Source organism: Periophthalmus magnuspinnatus, chromosome 17 (genome assembly GCF_009829125.3).
Source record: "Periophthalmus magnuspinnatus isolate fPerMag1 chromosome 17, fPerMag1.2.pri, whole genome shotgun sequence".
Taxonomy (NCBI): domain Eukaryota; kingdom Metazoa; phylum Chordata; class Actinopteri; order Gobiiformes; family Gobiidae; genus Periophthalmus; species Periophthalmus magnuspinnatus.
In genome coordinates, this window is record NC_047142.1 from 11,885,970 (window position 1) to 11,909,980 (window position 24,011).

Here is a 24,011-nt window from a genome sequence, read left to right on the forward strand (position 1 = left end):
TTTATGGCGTTGTTATTATAAAGTGATACCAAGAATCAGTTTAAGTATAAATCCCAGTCTACTTGCCACACCTGCAGAACATATTGCCCACAGGTAACTGCAGGTTAAATGAAGTGCCAGCACTGTGTGAACGCGGCGGTCAGCTGAACAAACAGGGTAGTGGAGCAGCGGAGGTGATCCCAGTGCATTGTGGGTTGTGTTACATAAGAACTCTTATGTCAGAGCCTCGGGAAAGAACAGGCTCGAGACTTTTACTGAGCAGGTCTGCAGAATGGAAAGATGGATGGAGTTACACTATCAGTCAAATGTTTGAACACACCCTCTCATTTATTCTTCATTTTATGTTTTATATACAGACAGAAGACATCTAATATATGAAGTAAGATATATAGAATTATGCAGTAAAGAAAAAAAGGGAAATAAGTCAACAAAATATTTGTATTTTATATTCAAATCCTCAAAGTATCCACCCTTTGCTTTGTCAACAGCATTATAAACCTTTGTCCTTTACTCAGTGAGCTTCACAATGTTTCATTTTGATGTTTTAATTGTCATCTGACTCAAGTGTGCATATGGCTGCAGCTAGTGTTCCCTCATCAAAAACATCCTTGAAGTGTTTTTTTGCTGTCATTCATGCATGTTTGAGTAATGTAGCGATCTCGCCCTATTCAAACCCTCCTTATAGTTAACTGTAAGATTCTGTCCAATGCTCCACCAACAAGCCTACGTCACCCATGCTCCCACACAGCAATTCTCCATAAATACATAAAAACATGACACAAAACACTACATTACAGATTCACAAACCGGATGTGACGTGCTGTAGTTTCATTAGCAAAACGCACGCTGTGTTGCAATAGTGCTCTGAAGGGGGAGTGCCTTAGTGCAGAGAGCAAAGGGAGGGGAGACTCAGTCAAACAAATGCTCATTTTATTTAATAATGCATTTTCAAAACAATAAAAGGAAAAATGGTGATCTGTTAGAGCTAATACCCCATAGAAGAGTAGCACCTCCTCTTGAACATGTCCCTCCAGAGACTCAGTGACTCAGGCCCCAAGAGCAGAACGACATGCTCTCTGACACCACCACTAGGGGGCAGTAGCAGTGTTAATATCCTGTATCTGTTCAGAAGTCAACTGGGGAAATAGTAGTGACTGGCAAAATGAGTAACAGGTGACAGAGATACACAGGAGTAATGAGAAGTCTGAGCACGTTTGTGTTAAGACATTAATGTGTTTTGGTTCTCTGAGCTTTCACATGAGGCCTGTCCAAATACTGAGAATGAGACAACAAACTTGTATGTGTCCTCTATCTGCAGGTTAAGGCTCTGGAGTGAGTGTAGTGTTTTGTTTTTGTTTGTTTTTTAATCAGAAAGAGCGCGGGCTAAATAGTGTATCTTTAAGAATTGAATTGGCAAGAATTAAGAAAGGAGAGACACAACATGATGCAGCTATACCACAGTAATATAATTAACATTATATAATGTTGTCAAATTGAACAAACTACATGTGAATAACTGATCATGAAATAACATTGTTTATTCTTGTTCTTACCTCAGAACAACCACAAGTCAGACACCTCTCAGATCTAACCTCATGTTGTGGCTGGAGAGAGGCGAGATAGAACTGGTTCCTGCCTGTCGCCCATCAGGGAGTCCGGGTTAAAGTTAAAATTACTTTAATTAAGAAGATGTTATCTTGTTGTGAGTAAATTTGACTTGACAAGTAAACTAATCTACCACTGGATGAAGACTTTTTGTACTTGTACAATAAAAATGTCTTATTATTTCACTTGAGAAAATAAAGTTTGAAATAAGAAAAAAATGGTAGATCATTTAGTTGTCAAGTCAAATCAACCCAAAACATGTTAAATGTTCTTAATTGGAGTAATCTGAATTTAGTAATTACCAGTGAAGGAGAAATATTTTGAAAATGTATTTAGTTACAGAATACTGAATACCTGCATTCAAATGTATTTTGTATACATATTCTGATACATGGTCCAATCACAGTACTATACCCTGAATACTTAGAATACTTTTACACCGAGTTGCATTTTATTATAATGCAAAGACGTAACATAGGAAATGCATCACAAACAGTGAAACAAACAGCTGTTTTTAATCCTGTCATTACTTAGAGAAGTACAAATCTCACATGTCTCACCACAAGAGCTGTGGTTTCTATTTTTCTCTGCAATGCTGTGCAGTTTGAAGCTTAAATGTGTGATCAAATACCACAATGCTTTCCTGTAATGCTAACTGTATCCTGAATGGCACCAATGGCACCAAATGAAAAGTAACCGTACCTGAATACAGCTACTCAAAAATTGTATTCTGAATATATATTCTTGGTACATGTATTCAATTACTTCCCAACAGTAGTTGTTACTTTTGCAGTGTATAGACATAACCTATGGCAACAAGGGGTTAAATGTCAAAATGGAAATCACTTATCCATTTTTTAAAAATGTTGTTGTGTTTTTCATTCATAATTACTAATGCTTCTGTTTTCCTAGAGCACTGAGACATAATTAAATCTGACATTTTGACGTCACCTGTTGTGAGTGTGCCCTGCTGACACACACATCTGTATTTTTCCTCCTCAGACATGCAGCCGCTCCCTAACCCTCTGGATACAAACTGTGTGCACACTACAGATTAGACTCAGCTCTGATTTCTCCTAATGAGTAATTTGTCATCTACTTTGGAAACATTCATCTTGTCTTCAGTCGTGATAGGTGCATTCTGGCTTTTTTTAAGTTGTCTGTCTGTCTGACAAAGAAATCAAGATATATTGATTCATGAGCTGCAATTGCTTTGCCTGGAATGTCCCGCAGTATGGCATTACACGTATATCTAATTTATTCAATAACGTGTTTTTAATGCTCAAAGAGAACTTGAAAACATTTGACAACATTTTCTGCAAAATTGACTTTTCAGAGCTTTTAACCGTGTTACAGTTGTTTCCCTCACCATTTACCTGATGTTATATTTGGAGTGACTCGTGCATGTCTGAGCAATCTTTAATCGCTTATTTTGAAGATGTCATTTTGCCGATCAACCTCTGTAATGTTGCTAATTAAAATGTGCAAATTATAACAATGATCCACAGGTGTCATAGATTATAGCTTTAAAGCAGGCTCAAGCACGAAAGGTCTTTTTTTAACGCCATAAAGTGAAACATTCCAGAAAAGGTCAAAATATCTCCATGGATACCAGCAGGTGACTGACCCTCCATGGGAAAAGTTACATATGGTCAGCGGTCACATTTTTATATAGCAGTATTCCACCTTCAAGGCACTCAGAGCTCGTTACAGCACACGTTCATTCATTCACTGGAGGTTAAATGTCTTCCACATTAACAGTATTCATCTGTAGGAGCTGGAATCGCACCGTCAACCTGTGCGTCAGTGGATCTGACCACTCTACCAGTGATGTTTATGTCGAGAGCAGGATTTGAACTGTAAACCTTTGGATCAGTGGACAAACACTCTGGACAAACTGATCTACTGTCGCCCCTCGTGTACATAGTGTACCTCTAAATACTTCACCTCAGCCCTACAGTTCCATGTTTATTGTGTGGATTTTAAATCAAATCAAATCAAACTTTATTTATATAGCACTTTTCATACAAAAAAAAAAGTAACACAAAGTGCTTTACAAAGCATTAAAATCAGTCCCACCCACCAAACCCACCCAGCCACCCGACAGCCCAACAACCCAACCCCAACACATCAATAATCATAACCAAACAACCCCCCACCCCAACACACACTCCCACCCCCCACCCCAACACACACTCCCACCCCCCACCCCAACACACACTCCCACCCCCCACCTCAACACATGTTAAAATACCTCAGTTTCATTTAAAATATGTTTAAGTGGAACAGGCTGGATAAAGATGAACCAGATGAGAAAGCACCACCAGAGGAACCATCTGCACCAGGAGCAGGGTCACCCACAGCCACAGGACACCAGCCCAGGGCCCCGAGAAGAGATGAGGTCAAGACCAAACCTCCAGGGCCCACGAGCCAGGGCCCAGCAGCCACAGCCAACCACAGCTCCCGGTGCAGAGGGCTCCTCAGAGGAAACACTGGCAAATCTAAAATGATTAAAAATAATAAAATAAGTCAAAACTAATAAATAAGTCAATAAATAATAAAATAAATAATCAATAAATAATAAAATAATCAATAAATAATAAAATAAGTCAAAACTAAACAAGTAAATAAAACATAAGTAAAACATAAACACACTAGCCACAATGTAGTGACATTTGATCATAAGACCCACATAAGCCTCATGAGTGTGAGTGAACTTTAGCAGTGGAGGGGTCTGGGCATGTCTGCACATCTCACGGTATCACACAGAGGGAATGGGAGGCAGGTGACATCATATGAATTTTGTACAGAACATAGGCGTTATATAAGACCACTTTAATCCATGTGAACAATTGTCCTAAACTAACCAGGTTTAAAAGCGAACCTGATTTTTACTTTGCCTTAAAAATGTGAAAAACAGAACTACTTCATTTTCAAAGGTTTGCAGTGGTCCAAACTTATTCCTCACTTATTTAATTACCCCATTTAGCATCCTAACTATTGACCACAATGAGTTTATAAATGCTTTTCACAACTTTCAGATACCAGTGCGGAGTTTGCTAACAACAGCTAGCAGGCTAACCTCACACTTCCTGATTATAGGACAATAAAATGCTTTATTATGAGATGCAGACAGTATGCAGCGGACCTTTGACCTCAAAAGCTGCTTATACGGCAAGAGAAATTATACATACATAAAAAAATCTGGCACAGGCCCTTTAAAAAGAAAGTGAATTTGAATAGTATAATAAAATGTTATTTGTAGTACATTTTTGCATCATTGGGAAGATTTTCATAAAATTATTTAGCAAAGAAATATCACAAAAACAAAAGAACGTCATGGCAATAATTGATGGTAAACAGATTTATACTAAATAAAGACCAATAAATGAGTTATTTGGGGAGTGAGACAAAGTTTAGGGCACACACGAGTAAAAAAGGTTACAATATTAACTTTGGAAAATCTTACAACGTATTCCAGTAAGTTGGTTATGTTTTCTCAAATCAAAAATGAAAGGAAAAGTGTTTTGACCACGTCTCAGTTGCTTTCACTTTACAGGCAATGCTTGAATTAAGCTAACACAAAGGTACAATTTGGCTAACCCTGCACAGAAAAAAGGATTCTCGCATTATTTGTAAGTTCACAGACTCATGAGAATCCATCTTTGTCCAGTTGACAGATTTAATTTAGGCTTTTACTATGGATCAGACATGGATGACTGAGGGATTACACAGACACTGAAGAGTATTCCAGACTTGGGTTGTCAAAAGTATCAAAAATCAAATACTAATTGATACTACAACTAATACTGAAAATAAATGCTCAATTTAACAACAACTGATACTGAAAAAGGTCCATAAACATGAGATAATTTGACCTTAAACAGTTTTAGAGTCATTTTGAATTTTATCAACATCACAGAACCACGTGGTAACTTAAAGGTCCTATATTACGCAAAATTGACGACCATTTACTTTTACTTCAGTACAGATTGGAAATTTCGGGGCTGAAATCATCAAAATGATTCTAGTGAAGTGTAAGGAGTTTAAAACACAGTGGAGCACTTCCTGTATCACCACGTGACATCACAAGGTGGAACAAAACACAACTCCAGGTCCGTTTGTGATGAGGAAACAACATTATAACATAGGTCAGATAGATGCTAAAAACTGCATTCTATTGTGTAAGAGTTTTTGTTTTATTCATCATTGTGGTATCAAAATTAGTATCAAGTACTCAGGCTTTTCCTTAGTTTCTTTGTGGAATTTGAAATTTTAGTATCATGACAACACTATTCCAGACAGCAAATTCCAAATAACATCTCTATGGAGACAGACGGCAGGACCCTCCACCAGAAAACGTACATAGTGCATCTTTAATACCACAGTTATGTTTTAGTTAGGCAAGGCATGTTTATTTGTACAGCACAATTGGTACACAAAGTAATTCAAAGTGCTTTACATAATAAGACATTAAAATCACAATACAGAAAAGTGCAGAATAAAAAACTTGCACAGCTAAACAGCTGGAGCCTGGATTTAAACATTGTCAAAGTATAGGCCTGTCTCACATCTTCAGACTGTTCCAGGTTTTAGCTGCATAAAACTGAAACTCTGATTCCTCATGTTTAGTCCTGACTCTGGGCACCAGCAGGAGGCCGGTCCCTGAAGTCCTCAGAGTGTGAGATGGTTCATGTGACACTAACATGTCAGAGATGTTCTTTGGTGCTGGTCCATGGAGAGACTTGTTCACAAGCAGAGATGCTTTAAAGTCTATTCTCTGAGCCACAGGAGCAGAGACCTGAGCACAGGACACATATGTGAAGTACTTCCTGGTTCTAGTCAGGACCTGAGCAGCAGTGTTCTGGATGTACTGCAGCTGTGTTAACGCTCATTTGGAGAGACCAGTGAGCAGGCCAGTATACCCTTTTTGCAATGTTTTTAGATGATAAAAACCTCCAGATGTTATTGATTTGATGCAGCTGTTAAAATTCAAGTCTGAGTCCATTATTACCCCTAGATTTCTAGCCTGATTTGAAGGTTTTAGAGAGAGAGAGAGACACTGGAGGAGACTGCTGACATGTTCCCTGTGTGTCTATGGGCCAAAGACAGTACAATATATTCTGACCTATGGGACTAGGTTCACTATAAATAAAAAGAAATTACAATATTTTTCTATTGCTTTGTTCTTTTATGAGATAATTATAACGTACAATTGATTTTTTATAACGTACAATTGATTTGAACATTTAAGACACCCTCCCCACCCACCCTCTTAAGACAATTAAAATGATTTCAGTGTGGTAGTATTAAAAAAGGTCATGTCTTTGTGGAAAGGTATGTATGTAATTTGCTGTGAGTTCATGCATTGTATTGGTTTTATTCTTTGAACACAGTGATGTTAATGCACAGTTCATTGTGTGCACCAGTAAAACATACATGTGACTTGAATTTGAAAAAAAACCTATGATTTTTTTCAATAAAGAAGGGTTCGATGAATGTACATATAAAACTGGTGGGGTTCAGTACCTCCAACAAGGTGAAGAACCACTGCTCTAACACGACTTAATAAAAGAAACAAGTTTGCTGACTCCTGCATTGGAAAAGTTAAAGGAGCTGTTAACTTGAAAACTACCACTTCATGACATCACAAGGTTAAAATGAGTATTTTGAGCTTTGGAGGTGTAGACAGACTAATAATAAAGCCAACAAGCTAAGGTAAAGTAAGTATCTTTTCAATATAAGCCACTAATACAGATTTAGACTTAGAAGTAGAGCCAAAGACATGCAGACAGACACAACAGGTGAACAGCTGGATATGTTAGCCGTACTGTTTAATACCTTAAGGGATTACCTACTACTACTGTTACAATGTGAACATATAAGAACACATTTATCTGGCCATAAACTGAATACTTTACACAAACGGGGACATGTCTCTGGAGCCGTTTGTGTAATCGTTTTTCCGTCTGTTGGCTGCATTCACCTTTCACATTTTACCACCAGTGACTCAGAGCTGTGCATTTCTGGCAGATGCAGTGGAAAGCAGAGGATTTGTAAGGCTAATAAAACGCCATGGGAATGCACTCCTCTTTTACCCCTCCTCCTCTCTCTCTCTTTCCCCCTCTCTCCTCCTTTTCCCCCTCATTCCCCCCTCTCTTCCTCTCACCCTCTTCCCCTCACTTCCTCTCTCTTCCCTCCACTCCACCCGCTCTCCTCCTTCTCTCTTTCACCACTTTCTCCCCCTTCCCCTCACTCCCCACCTCTCTCTTCCTTCTCTCCCTTCTTGACTCTCCATCTTCTGTCCACTTCACCCTCTTTTCTCCTTCTCTCCCTCCCCCTCACCTATCTATCACTCATCTATCTTCCCTTTGCTCCACCTTCTCTCCTCCCTTCCTCCTTCTCTCCCTCTATGTTCCCGTCACTCCATTCTCTCTCCTCCTTCTCTCCCTTCCTGACTCTCTATCTTCCCTCCACCCTCTTTCCTCCTTCTCACCCTCCTTTTTCCCATAACTCCCTCTATCTTCCCTTCACTCCATCTGCTCTCCTCCTTCTCTCCCTTCCTGACTCTCCATCTTCCCTCCACCCTCTTTCCTCCTTCTCCCCCTCCCTCTCTCCCTCTATGTTCCCTTCACTCATCCTCTCTCCTCCTTCTCTCCCTTCCTGACTCTCTATCTTCCCTCCACCCTATTTCCTCCTTCTCGCCCTCCCTCTTCCCCTCACTCCCTCTATCTTCCCTTCACTTCATCCTCTCTCCTCCTCCTCTCCCTCCCTATATGTTCCCTTCACTCATCCTCTATCTTCCTTCTCTCCCTTCCTGACTCTCTATCTTCCCTTCACCCTCTTTCCTCCTTCTCTCCCTCCCTCTATGTTCCCTTCACTCATCCTCTCTCCTCCTTCTCTCCCTTCCTGACTCTCCATCTTCCCTCCACACTCTTTCCTCCTTTTTGCCCTCCCTCTTCCCCTCACTCCCTCTATCTTCCCTTCACTCCATCCTATCTCCTCCTCCTCTCCCTCCCTCTATGTTCCCTTCACTCATCCTCTATCTTCCTTCTCTCCCTTCCTGACTCTCTATCTTCCCTCCACCCTCTTTCCTCCTTCTCTCCCTCCCTCCCTCCCTCCCTCTATGTTCCCGTCACTCTATCCTCTCTCCTCCTTCTCTCCCTTCCTGACTCTCCATTTTCCCTCCACACTCTTTCCTCCTTTTTGCTCTCCCTCTTCCCTTCATTCCCTCTATCTTCCCTTCCCTCTACCCCCTTTCCTCCCTCCCTCCCTCCCTCCCTCCCTCCCTTCCTCTATGTTCCCGTCACTCTATCCTCTCTCCTCCTTCTCTCCCTTCCTGACTCTCCATTTTCCCTCCACACTCTTTCCTCCTTTTTGCCCTCCCTCTTCCCTTCACTCCCTCTATCTTCCCTTCCCTCTACCCCCTTTCCTCCTTCTCTCCCTCCCTCTCTCCCATCCTCCCTCTTCCCCTCACTCCCTCTCCTCCGGTTCATGACTCAAATGTGGATTTACAGATGTTGCGCCTGTGGAATGTAGGGGAAAGGTCAAGGTGCCGGTAGACCATGGGAGCGGCCATTTTGTGGGCTTGAATGTGCAGCTGTGGCCCCTCAGGAAACATGTGGTTCTGTGCAGAGGACAGGACTCACACGCGCGTCACGTACCGCCGCTTATTTGGCAACCTAACCAATGCCTTGTGATCGAACTATATATAGGACCATTTACGCTGTAGTAGACAGAGTAGGACAGGATCATGTTTTGAATTTACATCACTACGAACATCACAACAGCGCGAGTGTATGTACAGTATGTGAGGTCACTGTTAGTGTACTATAACGACTACAGAGCAAAAGACCATTAAAAAAAAACACTACTGCTTTTGTTACAGCATTGGCTTTTCAAAAAACATCTTACTCTAGATAAGACTAGATATCGCAACTGCTTATCTTTACAACCCACACTAAAACTGTGATAAATCTGTTTGTTTTGAACGTCTTAATTTAAGGTCATAATATGTAACTTTTATTGCCAAAACTAGACTTTTTTTCCTTTTCATTATGGATGTATTTATTGCACTGAAAAACGCGTCTTTACTGTGAGCGGGCTTGTATCTCCACAAACCTGACCCTTACTTGGCCTGTTCCTGCTTGTTTCTATGGAAATATTGAAATATATATACATCTATCTCCATGTAAAATTTTCTGAAGTAATTTTCTATATCCATGGACTCTTGCAGTTGACTTTTCACCTCCAGAAAGTTACATACTTTTCAGTCAATGTTTGCAGGGATACGTGCTTGTAATGACTCATAGATTACTACACAATCCTGGCACTGCACAAACATTGACTCATCTCCACTTTAATATCATAAACTCTAAATTGTTCTTTCAAATTCAACCGCTTTCTGGAGCTCAGTCATCCCAGTGGAACTCCCCGATGGGCTGAAATAATAGCCATTTGTTACATACCAGACGCTCCCAGCTCTGTTCCCTCGGTCTCAGCCTCGTCAGCATTCTCCTGATTCACCTTTCACCCAGTTGGGCTGCACTCGCCTGGGCATGATGGGGTTAATGGTTTGGTAGAGCTGGTTTAAAGGGCCATGGACAGAGGAGGAGGAGGAGAGGAGGAGGAGGAGGAGGAGGAGGAGAGGAGCCATGAACTTTCCCCTAATTCTCACAGTCTCGCAACAGCACCTCAGGCCATAACCAGGTTCCTCGATGTGACGTGAACAACCCACTCCATTCACTGTACAGAGGTTGGGATGTTAGTCGTCAGTACGTTAAAACAGGCCTATTGCGCTTGTGTCTGCTCTGTAGTTATAATCTATGACACCCATGGATCATTATGTTACAATTTGCACATTTTAAATCACAATATTCATCTAATACGACTCCACCTCTGATGGACAGGCTGCAGATCACACTAGTGAGCGGTGGATTTAAAAAAGAAATAAAAACAAAAAAGTACAGAGCAGTGAAAAACGAATGTGATAGCACTCTGAAGGGAGAGTGACTTAGCATGGAGGGCAAGCAGAGTGGTATTTGGAGTGTGAAACATGTTTATATGTTGTTTTTGACAAATATAACATTTTGCAAACAATAACAGGTAACACGGGGATCTGAATATGTTATGTGTTAGCAGTTAATGCCCCAGGATGGTGGACAGTACTTTAGCTCATCTCAATTCCACATTATGGGCCTATAACACGGTGATGTCATCAGTGTCAGTGTACATAGTTAGTGTGTGTCACTCCATTATCTTTTACCTCACAGGAACAGAGAAACCAAACACCATGTCCTCTAATAGATTGTTCTATCTAAAATATTGTACATCAATATTTTAACATCAATTAGTACATTCAGCTTGTATTTGATACTGTATCACTTTTTATTAGGGGTCAGCATTTTTCATTTGTTAGTGCCAATATAATGGTGACATACACAATAAAACGTAGCTTATTTGGTTGTACGATTATTTATGTACGATTATAAAAGACAGATTTTACAGTATACTAAAGATTAACCATGAAACTTTTATGATGTAAGCTACACCATCTGCATGTCTCCATGGAAATATTACTGCCTGGAATTTTCCTGGAATAATTCATCATATGGCATTAAATATACCGATCTTGCCTTTATTCAATCACAGGTGTTTTTCTAGCTGAAAAATACCTCCAACTGTGAGTGGACTTGCCTCTCCAGAGATCTAACCTGGAACTTCACTTGCAACTTGAACTTTGAACACACCAGGCAAAGCAATATCATCTTTATGGAGACACCTGTGGATCATTATGTTATAATCACTCACCAGTCAGTAGCATTTTTGGGGGGTTTTTGTACCAAAATGACTGAGCAGCACTGCCAAATCCTATGCGTGTGATCAATTAAGCTGTGACAATAATATTGGAAAACAAAGTAAGTCATAGTGGGTGTGTACCTGTGGTGGTGAAAACGGGGATTGATCTGCAAAATAGCATGTTGAAAATAAGTGATTAAAGACTGCTCAAACATGCACGAATCACTCCAGATACAACTTTGAGAGGGGAAATGGTGAGGGAAAACTATAATATGGTTACATTTTTGGAAAAGGTCAACTTTAAATAAGTAGATATGGTCCTGTAAAATCTAAGCACTTTAATTGAATACATGTAGGCCATTGCAGAGTAAATAATTTAGTCAGTGAGGTGAGTAAGGTGAGTGTGAGGCTGCAGAGGCTGTGATAAGCGTCAGTCACTAGTGGCCCATGACCAGGCAGAACCCTAAAATAGAACAGTCCTGTCAGACGACACCGGGCTCAAGTCTAACCCCAGTGTCTGCCTGACCCAAGCTTCATTTAGATTTGAGAGAGATGATACGATAATGAAATGTAGAAAATGAAAGAGCACATTTGTGTATAGAGATTATGCAGATGACAGCACAACATTCAGAATGTTTTGAATGGCAACATTATATTAGTCAATGGTGAGTAATGATGTTTTATCCTGTAAAAGCTCAAAACACATGTAAAATGTGAAAGAGCTGCTATAGTTTAATAACAAATATAAAAGTCTGAATAATATTTAGTTTCTACCTGACACTAAAACAAGAAAATCAAGTTAACAGAAGAAAATCTGTTAAACCACAGGGACACTGCAGACACACGCACATTTATCACTGATACAGACTTTCGATCAGACACAGATGAACTGAACCTTTCTCTCCTTAAATAACATGTTTCAGATTCATTGTTGTGGTGAGTTGAAGTTCCTTTATTTCCCCCTATCATTAGCTAACAAGCTAGCTAAGCTCTGCACAGTTACAACAACAGCGGACGAACTACTTTCAGTTTCCCTTTTGTCATATAAAGCTGCAGGGTGTAGTACCAAAATCTGGACTCTGGACACAAATCATCTCGGTGGGACTTGACTACATGTTGTCTAATGAAAAATGCACATTACAGACTTTGTGAGGGGCCCCTTCCTGCACTGGGCCCTGGGTAAACAGTGCCCTTTACCCCCTCCCTAGTCCGACGTTAACTTGAGCTACAAAATAGCTGAACAAAACAAAGGCTAAAAAAAGCAAAGAAACGCATTTTGTCTGTTGTGCTATTCATAGTTCGGGTCAGTGTCACTCAGTCGGAATGTTGAGGAGCATTTATCGAATAAAATGATGTCACTGCATACTCTCTATGAGCTGGTGGTGTGCCCTTTCTGTTTTTAGATCAGTGTGTCCAAGACTGGGCTATGTTTAGGGGGCAACTGTAGCAGACATATATCTACACTAAATATAACCATGTTGACTGGAGATTCCTAAAGATATTTCTCTTCTTGGTCATTCATTTGCACTATTATTATTCAAAGCGCTGTACCTGCTTTTTTAAACAATTTACAGTGGTCCAAAGTTATTCTTCACTTATCTTATGCATTCAGAGCATCCGAATTACTCACCGTGATGAGTTTAAAAGCGCTTTTCAGAACTTTCAGGCACCAGGGCGGAGTTTTGCCGAGTTTTGACAGCATGCTAGTTGTTGTTAGCTTTACTAATAACTATCAGACAATAAAACGCTTTATAAATAGGCAGACAGTACACAGCGGACTTAATTTGACCTCAAAAGCTGCTTATCTGCCTCCATCTAATTAGAAAGCATTTCATTGTCCCATAATCAGGTAGTTGATGTTAGTTTACCGCCACAGCAAAACTCCGCACTCGTCTCTGAAAGATGTGAAAAGTGCTTATAAACACATCATGGTGAATAATTAAGATGGTCTGAATGCATAAGGTAAGTGAGCAATGACTTTAGACCACTGTAAACCGTTTGAAATTAGTTTTGTTTTTCATGTTTTTTAAGAACGTAAACATCCAGTACAGTGCCTTGAAGCATAATTAAACTTGTGCTGAAACTGAAACTAATTCATGTACACACTCGTTATAATAGTATGTTATTGGACTTTGCCATTACAGTAACACTTGGATAACCAGTTTGTTTGTAAAATAGTGTCGGTTTCTGCGCAGAGGCACGGGGATGGTTCTGTAGATCTTTATTGTCGGTTACAGCAGTACAGTTAAGTTAAAGGCAGCGTCCAGCAAAATTCAAAGAAGATTCAAGTGAGTAGTGATGTCTGAAGCAGTCTAGTGCACAGTCTTACGCAGTTTGGTGCAGAGTCTAACAAGATAAGACTGTGCCATGGTTTTTATACTACTAGAAGAGTGGGAGTCTATCTATAATCTATAAGAAATTTAAAGCAAAGTCGAACAAGGTGAGTATTTTACAGATTCCTGAGATAAGAGGAGCTACAGACAACCAGAATGACCTGAACCTAGCTATTCTCTCCCCTTAGTGTGATATTTGACCACTGCTGCATGGGAAACAGAACATTTTCCACCTTTGTAAGAAAGTAAGCAATGCATTTGTATATTGTCCACAGTAGCTTATGGTTTATAACATTTAAAAAGCACAGATTCTACTCCTATCTTATAGGAAGTCATTAAACAGGCCATTACCTCCTTCCCCTCCACAGCTGATAGCCCTCATTGCGCTTGGATGAAAGCCCGCTGCTCTTTTGTTATATCACGTAAGGCCTGGTTCCTCCTCTTGTGCACCATGAATACTTAAACAGTAACTCGAGACCTGCTCCTGACCCCTCCCACTCCTCCCTCAAAGACCAATCAGACGCCGCCTTTCCCCAGCTCCGGTTCTATATAACCCTCCAGAGCTCTGCGCACAAACCCAGGAGCAAGAGCTCATTCAAAACCCATCAACAACAACAACGAGCAAGACTTCAGTCCACGCCAACGAGCAGACATGAAGACCAGCTTTGCAGTCTTGATATTATGCGTCGCGCCACTGCTGACTACGAGCTTCCCCTTTGAGAGGAAAGGAAGTTCTCCCACATCTGGAGGGGGTAAGGAGAAGCGCGTCCAGTACGCCGCATGGGACGACGTCAACGTTCTGGCCCACGGTCTCCTCCAGCTGGGACAGGGTCTGAAAGAGCACGTGGACAAGACCAAAGTCCAGATAAGAGACATCTCCACCAAACTCAAGATCTTAAACCGCACCGTGACCGAGTTCGGCAAAGAGAGTCAGAAGTTACAGCGGGAGGGAGAGGCGCTGAAAGACAGAGCCAGAGGACTGGAGGACAGAGAGGCCAGCCTGTTGAACGTGACCGTGGAATTGCGGGATAAGGCCGAAGAGATGCGGCAGGATGGGAAGACTTTGGTGGAGAGGGTCGGCAGATTGGAGGAGAAGGTGGAGGGGTTGGCGCAGGGCGAGAAAAATGGAACAGAGGCGCGCAGCATCCAGGTGAGCAAGAGGTCTGCAAGAGAATGAACGGTGAAAATGATGAAAGAGAACAGAAGCCTCAGGATTATGTCTATGAAACTGTTCCATTGGCTTGATGTTGATATATTGCATTGATGTTATATGGAAGTGCCAAGTGTTATGAACGCCAAAGAATGTTTTTCGGTTACATTTAACACTTTGTATCTTCAGCTACTTATTACAATGCTTTTACAGTTCAGAATATGAGTTTAAATTAAACAACACTCTTAGAAGATTAGTAGTAAAAAGAGGATGAAAAAGTACTTATTATGGCAGTAGTAGCCTATATGATAAGTGGTAATTAGATATCCTGCAATAATGTACAGTGCAGTATTATATATGCGTTTTATATTGTGCGTTGAGTGAAAATGCCATGTTTTATCTAGAAACTAGTTCAAATGCATTGCTTACTATAGCCTAATTTATGTTAAACCATTCTGTCAGTCAGTCAGTATTGCAGTCAGCTTATTCTATTATTAATGGCAATAAATTCCTACTGTTTCTAATCACTTTTGCCATGGCAACATTGCATCAGAGTGACGCAGTAGCCCATTATCCGGGCCAATTTAGCACGGGGTCATGGGTCATTGATAGAGGGGGGCCGAGGGGAGATGGATAATAGCTTCTCTGGCGAACGTGGCCTACGTGCAGCTATTGACGGTTCATGCTGTGCACCGCGCGCTCGCAGCTGTCAAAACACGGAGCGGGCCTATACCAGACACTGACTGTGCATTTCGCTGTGGGTTAGCCATGATACCGTGAATACAGAACAATGTATGTCCCTCACGAGCCCGGAAGTGGTTTCATTTTGTAGTGAATGGAAAATCCCGCGCTACGAGCTGGTTATGTAACCGAGAACGCACAGAGACGTGTGCGTAATGAAGCCAAGAGCGCACAGAGACGCGTGCGTAATGAGGAAACAAAAACTACAGAAATGTTAATAGTTTGCGCCATTTTTCTTGCAGTTGATGCTAGAGGCCCAGAATAAACGCATTGATGATTTAATGGAGCGGATAAGACTTCAACAGGAGAAGCTTGACAAGCAAAACGTGCGCATAAGGACGCTGCAAACCCAGGTAAGAAAATACGTGATAAAACGTAGCTTTAAGACACTTTGTTTGATATATTTGCTTCTAACGGTGAATTTGTTAACCTGTTTTAGATACAGCAGTCCAGACAGAGAGTTGATGCCCCGCGTAACCCCAGCCATGACGAGCCAAGCACCGTGGTGGAGCAGCGGGACTCTCCAGCAGTCGGTAAGAGCCAAATCCACTATGTCCTTAAGCCCCAAAACCTCACGCTAAAAGTGGTATCCATCTGTTTAGCATAAAGAGAGGCAAGGAGCTTAAAGAATCTAAGTAATTAAAATCAAGGAATCGATTAGAAGAAGCACAGCGGGAAGTCACACATGCACTTGATTCAATTAGTGGATTAATTAAATAAATTATTCGTTTGAGGAGAGACAGAATCATTGGAAGAAATAGAATAGGCCTAGGTGAAAATGAAATATAGTACTACTACAGATAGATACAGCTAATTAAAATAAAAGTATTGAACAAAAGCCAAGAGTATTATAAGTTGCTGACTGGTTAAACGTTGTACGCTGTAAAAATGTATCCGGTATAGTACATAAACATCTGTCCCAATAGAAATGTAAGGCCTTGACAACTTTTATACAAGTGTTTCAAGTATTTCTCCAAAGAGTAAGTGAAAGTAAGGCTCTCTAGTCCAAAAACTTTAGTCAGCTCGACTCAAAAGTCCACGTTCTAGTTAATCAAACAGAAAATCAGATCTATAGAGTTCAAATAGGCTCAGAGTAGAAGTAGGGGAAAGGTGAACGCTCCTTGACTTCACTTGGCATCGAAAATCAGTGCAGCACTTGCAGTCCATTGTGACATCAGCTGGATCGCAGGGAAAAACACTGATTTCACTGGCCAATTCTCAACTGGGGGAAAGTTCACCGGTCTTGCAAGGGTCAGAAAGATTCAGGGATTACGCTCCAAAGGCGGGCCGCAGTGCTGGGGTGTGTGTGGGGTCTGACTTTGAACAAAATGGGGGAAAAGGCAAAAATGGGTTAAAAGAGGTGCTTGGTTCTGCTCTATACTGATACTCTATGACACCTGAGGATCATTAGTTTATAATTTGCACATTTTAAAACACAATATTGATCTAAAACGACTTATGAAACAAAAAATAAGAAAGTCAAGATTGCTCAAACATGCACAGATCACTCCAAATACAACTTCAAGAGGGTAAGTGAGAAGGGGAAACAGCTACAGCACGGTTAAAAGCTCAGACAAGCCGATTTTGTAGAATGGGTTCGCTTTAAGGGAAAACCGGAGCTATATTTATCCACAGCCTTTACACAGACACTGGCCTACTCTGCTGTAAAACAAACAGTAGTGAAAGAGATTACCTTTGGCCCAGTTTGGTGTTCCCTGGTGCACGGTGAATCAGACAGCCCCCCTTTTCCCCACTTACCCTCTCCCCTCTTCCATGCTGCTCCTCACGTACTAATAGTCATAGTGAAGGAGAAGTGTGCCAAAGTTCAGGAGAGCCCTAGACGCAATACACAGCCATTGAAGCAACAAGCGGTCGGGCTATTACTGTATTGACTCATCCTGAACCCTACACATTACAAAACTAAATTACCGGGACAATGAAATGTAAAAATTAGAAGTAGCTAACATTATGCTAAGATTAAATGATCATATCTAGTACGATTAGGTAATTAAAATACAGCGTCATTGCAGTTTCAACAGATGCATGATTTAAAAATAACTAAGAATGAAATAAGTACTAGTGTTACTATTGGTACACTATACAGCAGGGGCGTCGAACACATTTTCACAGAGGGCCACATCAACAAAGTGGTTGCTCTCAAAGGGCCAGATGTAACTGTAAGATAAATGTAACCAAATGTAATGTAAAATAAAAACAACTACTATTTAGTAAATTATTTAACCATTTCTACATTTATTACTTATTCAAGTTACAAATATTGCATATGAATTTGCATAGATATGGAAAAATGGCTGTGTAACCGTGTCTATCTTTTATAAACTGATATTCTAAGACAGTCATATCTTTTAATTTACTTTGTCGCCGGCCACATAACATGACCTGATGGGCCACATTTTGCACACGGGCCTTGAGTTTGACACATGTGCTATACAGATTACAAGAATGAAATTGTATAGGGGCATTCTTTCCAAAGATAAAATATACAGTATTTTTTTATTATCAGAACTTTTTGTGCGTGTGCGTGTGTGAATTACTTTTTTACTTTTTTTTTTTTTCAATTTTCATTATTTTGAATTTTTGCTTTTTAATTATGATTTATTTATTGCTTTTTTATGTGTGCCTTGCTCAAATTTACTGCTCCATTACCACCCCTTCAATGGACACGCGAGAACAACTCCCAATTGGCTCTTCTCAAATGTCAACCCTGTTTTGCCTTTGAGTGGGAACGACCCCCCCGCCCCCCACTCCTCCCTAAACCCCCACACCCCGGAGCCACGCAGCAGCCATGCACTGCCCATGCGGCCTCCATGCGCTTCCCACATCACCAGGGGCCAACTGCGCACGTGAGAGACAAGTGACAACCCAAAGCGGGGGGTATGGGGTGGCGCGTGAGGAATGCGTAGCCCGGTTGGTAGTTCATAATGAAATCGCCGTAAAAAGACTAGAGAGACTGAGAGGCAGAAGTAGCTTGGGAACTGGGACAAAGGTCATTGCTGTTATCAGGGACACAAACTTAAAGTGTTGTTAAGACTAGGGCGTTATCAAGGCACGCGCTTCTATCTGCAGACTTTACTTTGGAATGATAAGTGTTAAGTTTGCAATGATAAGTGTTAAGTTTGCAATGATAAGTGTTAAGTTTGCAAACACGCTGCTGGAGAGGTTTGCGCCGACCTTTCACCTGGTTTGGAACTGTTACAACCTATTTACAAAGATGAGGAGGCAGCGTGTGGAAACAGCAAACCCAATTCCCAAGTGTAGCCGAGATAAAGAAACAATTAAGCATCTGTTTCCAACGAAGGCATGCCAAAAAACGAGTAGGAAGGACTTTAATATCTGTCATCGCCTAGAGCTTGTTTACGCTAAAATCAGGGCAAAAGTGCTGAACAATGCTTAACAAATGCGTGTCTTTTTTGTTGTTGTTACAGACACAGCCTCAGATTGCCACGAGCTGTTCCTGAGAGGAGAGAGCACTAGTGGAGTCTACACCATTCAGCCACTCAACTCTGAGCCCTTCCAGGTCTACTGCGAAATGACCTCTGGTGAGTACACAATTGGAACATTAGATAAGAACTTATACTGTAATGTAACTATTTTATCCAACGTATACTTATAGTCAAACAAACGCCATTATGAACGTGTCATTTTGAGTTAAGACGTACTCGAAAAAGCTCTCGAAGACAAAAAACGACAAGCTTAGACTCTTGGATTTTTGTTAATCGTGCCACTGCAATATTCATTCAAGTGAATCCTAATTAGCCCATATTAACTTATTGTCTGATAGCAGTTATTATAATATTGTTTCCTCATCAAAAACATGCCTAGAGTTGTGTTTTGTTTCATTCACACATGTTTAACACACCTTTAACAAACCCTGAATAATTCTCAAACAGAAAACACTCTGTTCCACCTCGTGATGTCATGTGGCAATACAGGAAGTGCTTCATTGTGTTTTTAAACTCCATACACTAGAATCATTTGGTTGATTTCACACCTGGAATTGTCCATCTCTACTGAACTAAAAGTAAAAGGGAGCTGTTCATTTGAAAACTACCACTGCATGACATCACAAGGTGGAAAAGAGCTTTTTTTTTTTTTAGCTTTGGAGATGTAGACTTAATAAAACACGTACATTTAATAAAATACATTATCCAGTTGTGATATATTTTGCTAATAAAGTCGTCTCTTCTTGTGCAGGTGGTGGTTGGACAGTGATCCAGAGACGTCAGGACGGTTCTGTCGACTTCCATCAGCCCTGGGAGGCCTACGAGCGCGGATTTGGCAACCTTAAAGGTAAATACGCTTTGGGGATTTTGATTGTACTCTCTTTAACGGGGTTCAGCAGGTGCTAGCTAGGAATGCAGATTATCCGTGTGCCATGGTTCCAAACAAGGTCACAAACAGCACCAGATAAGATGAGACAGCTTTATACACTGTTTATGTGGATAATTCTGACGCAGATGCAGAAGACGCAATATTTCGTAGTTTTTATTTCAGGCCTCAAAAGTGAAAACAATGAACGCAATACGCAAATAGTCAGAATATGCTAATAAAGTAGAACAGTTTGAGGTTAGAAACATGCAACAGGGATTTAGGGATGTTCGTACAAAATATATGTTTGACTTTGTTACTTAGATGGTAGAGTATTTGCCCACTAACCAGAGAGTAGTTAGTTCGAATCTTGGCCAAACGCATACTGTCATTGTGTTCTTTGGCAACACACTTCGTTCCCGTTGCCCACTCCAGTCTAAAAAAACGAAAACAAACTTGTATAATCATTGTTTACCTAGCTCAATGTGGCAACAACCCCGACTTAAAAACAATAAACGCAAAGATAAAGAAAAGATGCGCACGTTTGACAAATTTCATATCTGATAAATTGTATATTAAAGTTTGAATCTTAACGCAAGGTTCTACTTTGTTTCTTCAGGTGAATTCTGGTTGGGTTTGGAGAAAATGCATTCCATTGCCAAAGACGGCGGTTACGTCATGAACATCGCCATGTCTGACTGGAACGGCGACCTAGCTAGCGTTCGTCTCTCCTTCAATCTTGGTGGACCCAACACCAAATACTCCCTGTACGTCAAGAAAGAGGGTCCCTTCAGCCCCCTGGAGAGCTCCCTGGGCCCGGACGCTACAGATGCCCTCCCCTTCTCCACCTCTGACCAAGACAACGACCGCAAGAATGATGCTAACTGCGCTATGAACCTCTCTGGTGAGTCGTGCTAGCTTGTTTTTGTGTTAGCGTAAATGTTGGCTACTATAAAATATGCTCACTGTAATAATTCGCATATGAGATTCTTGTAAGAAAAATAGTCTCAGTTGTTAATCCATATTGGACATTTTTAACAATATGTCAGCCAAATGTTAGCAATAGCGTCAGTTAGCTAATTTCTGGGTTTTATATGACATTTTAACATTCTTGCAACATTTAATTTGCTCACCGACATGCTAAAATTGCTAGTCATCAATGGTACTTTAGCAATTAGCATTTTGTATTCTTTGCCACGTCTGATTTAACTTATATTTATTATCGTTTTCCAGGCGGATGGTGGTTCAGCAGTTGCGGCCAGTCTAACCTGAACGGACGCTACTTCCAGAGCCCACCTCCCAAACAGCGGCACCAGAGGAAGCAGGGAATTTTCTGGAAAACCTGGCGCGGACGCTACTACCCTCTCCGATCGACCACCATGATGATCGCGCCCGCCGAGATACAAGAGAGCCGGTCGTGAAAGTAACGGACTAAATTATAGACTATTTGGTGCTGGTTTGTTGGGACTTTAAAAGCACTGAAACTCGAATCTTAAGGGGCCAAGCGTGAAGCAGTCGGAAAACAAGATTGGACATGTTCACTGCGCTTCGAGCCCGGAATTTTTTCTGACAAGTCGAGTCACGTCTGCACATGATACTATGAAAGATATATGGAAGATTTGGCTTCATCAGATTTTGAATTTTAAATGCTTTCAGCTCAAATATTTTCAGGTAATTTTTCAGTGTAATATTTGCACTGTGTGTTTTTTTATATATTGTTTTAAACATATTGAAAACACATACTTAAAAAATTCAGCAATTGAAATTGAGAATAACAACAATTCAAGTTTTTTCAGAGTTAAAACGTTCTAAATCTGATGAAACAAATGATCTTTCATACAGAATGTTTCCCTTTCCGCACAACAAGCTCTAAATATAAGAGCTGGTCGAACTGTTTTGTATGTAGCATTAAGTGAATGTGACCAAACGGTGACCTGTACAGATGTAAATGACTGAAGAATGCAGCTTTTTTTCTATTTGTAACTTCAAATCGAACCATCTTCACAGACTCTAAGTTCCAGTGGAGAGATGATGTCATTTTTGAGTCATAATGACTTGTGTAACGATGCCAGGCGTTGTTTTACATTATATTTAGGGACGCACCGATCTTATACTGGTATCTGACAATGTGCTGGATCGGATATCGGCTTCCAAGTATCAGTTGAGTCGATATCCTGGTTGGACATATAAATTGACCTAATGAGACTATTTATTTACTGGTCGTAGTCTGCCCCGAAAGTCTCCGAATGTTTAATTTATTCTTTATTCAAAGTTGTTCTGTAGTTAGTTGAAAGATAATTAACAGTTGCGTAACACTTTTGGAGCAGTTCTGTCTTTATCTGGATATTGGGGATCGTCAGATTCTTAAAGCCTTAGTATCAAAATCGGTATCGGAACTGAAAAGCTGGATCGGTGCGTTCCTAGTTGTAGTGAATGTGATATGAATGTCTGAGTGAGAGTTTTATTATTGTAGAAAACGTTACTTTTACTTATTTAAATCAATTTATATATTTGTGGTGCCGTCTACTTGTAATTTATAATGTCTATGTTGTGATGATGTAAGATGTTTTTTATAAAGAGATTATAACCGTTTTGGCCGAGATGTGCCAATAAAACAGATTTAAACTATTTCTGGTATTTGAATCATTTTAGGGAACATTACATGGAGTATGAAGTTTGACACGATGAAACATGAGCTAAATGAGTCTTGAGTACTGGGTAGTCTGCGATAGTGTAGTCATAGTAGTTACTAACCTTTCAACTCGATTTCAACACTAAGGAATTAATCAATACAGATTCTGAAACCACGATGATAATAAAAACATTTTCTTTACACAATATAAGTTTATTTTCCACATTAAATACACACATTACATTGTACTTTCTGTGGCTATTCAGGAAAGGTTTATTTCTGTCCTGTGAATGATTTTTCGAGTATCGATACCTGCTCAAATGAATATCTAGTTTCAATACTAGTTTTAGTATCGATTAGTATCTCATTTTCGATACTTTTGACAATCCTAGCTCAACTTTGTGAAATAGTTGAGCTGAACTGAAAATAGTACATTTAGATATTGATAATCTGATATAATTGAGCTAGCTGCCAAATTTCAATGATACTTTTTTTCGTTGACACACAGAAGTGTTTATTTTGTTTCTTCTATCAACTATTATTCAACTGAGTCCAAGGTAATTAGTGTCACAGCAAGATGAGCCAGACAAAAACACAGATATGACGGGATAGAGAAGAATAACAACATCCACCAACCAGAGTAACATGTGATGCATACACATCATTATTTGCAAATTAATTAAAGCTATAATTAATTGCAATTGAATTAAAAGCGCAATATGAATAGCGACTGTAAAATAATAGAGTCTTGTATTTATAATGTGTGTATAATGTATGTAACAACTCGGTAGTTTAGGCGTCTACAAACATGTTCTGAAATGTATGAGAGTCTGGGATTAGTTCAGCAGTTCATAATTCAGTTTTCTCTTCAATTTAAACGTGTCTTAAAATGTGCAGTGTTAGCAAAATGTTTTGGGTTTTTTTCTTTTCGAATCTAACCACGCGTGAAGTAGTAGTTATAAATCATTATCTGATATAATCTTCAATTGGTATCAGTAAACATCAGTTACATCAGGATGTGACTAATCAGAATCATCACATCGGTGCAGGTTTCACAAGGGAAATTATGCAAAACCAATGTGAAAAAGACAAAAGAGTAATTTTAAAATTCATTGTACTTTGTCCAAATACAACAGTTGGGTTATCTGATTATACAGGTTATCCTATGTCTTTTTGTTATGGTGACAGTTTGTAAATCGCAAAGGCTTCAAACCACTTAAATGCATCACGGGGTCTTATTATGTCTAAACCCTCGTCGATAACCCTGTAGTTTAGACCTTTACAAACATGTTCTAAAAAGCATGGGATTTTGCGTGTAGCTGTTCATATGTCTTCTTTCAAATGTTGATGCTCCTAAACATACATTTTTATTTCTTCACTTCATCACTTACTAATCTATGCGTAAGTAAAACAGTGGTTGTGA

The 24,011-nt window shown here is 40.2% G+C and overlaps 2 protein-coding genes across 2 annotated transcripts in view; one reads left to right on the top strand and one right to left on the bottom strand.

The window, feature by feature from the left end:
* The window catches only part of rps15 (ribosomal protein S15), a 151,032-nt gene that overhangs the window by 97,767 nt on the left and 29,254 nt on the right, over positions 1 to 24,011 (bottom strand). The gene's annotated exons all lie outside the window — the stretch shown is intronic.
* On the top strand, positions 14,322 to 22,584 carry angptl4 (angiopoietin-like 4). Its single transcript, XM_033983173.2, has 7 exons — positions 14,322 to 14,886; positions 15,870 to 15,980; positions 16,067 to 16,160; positions 19,074 to 19,187; positions 19,843 to 19,938; positions 20,576 to 20,860; positions 21,190 to 22,584. Exons 1-7 carry the CDS (start codon positions 14,389 to 14,391, stop codon positions 21,375 to 21,377), a joined length of 1,386 nt encoding a protein of 461 aa, XP_033839064.1. The 5' UTR covers positions 14,322 to 14,388; the 3' UTR covers positions 21,378 to 22,584.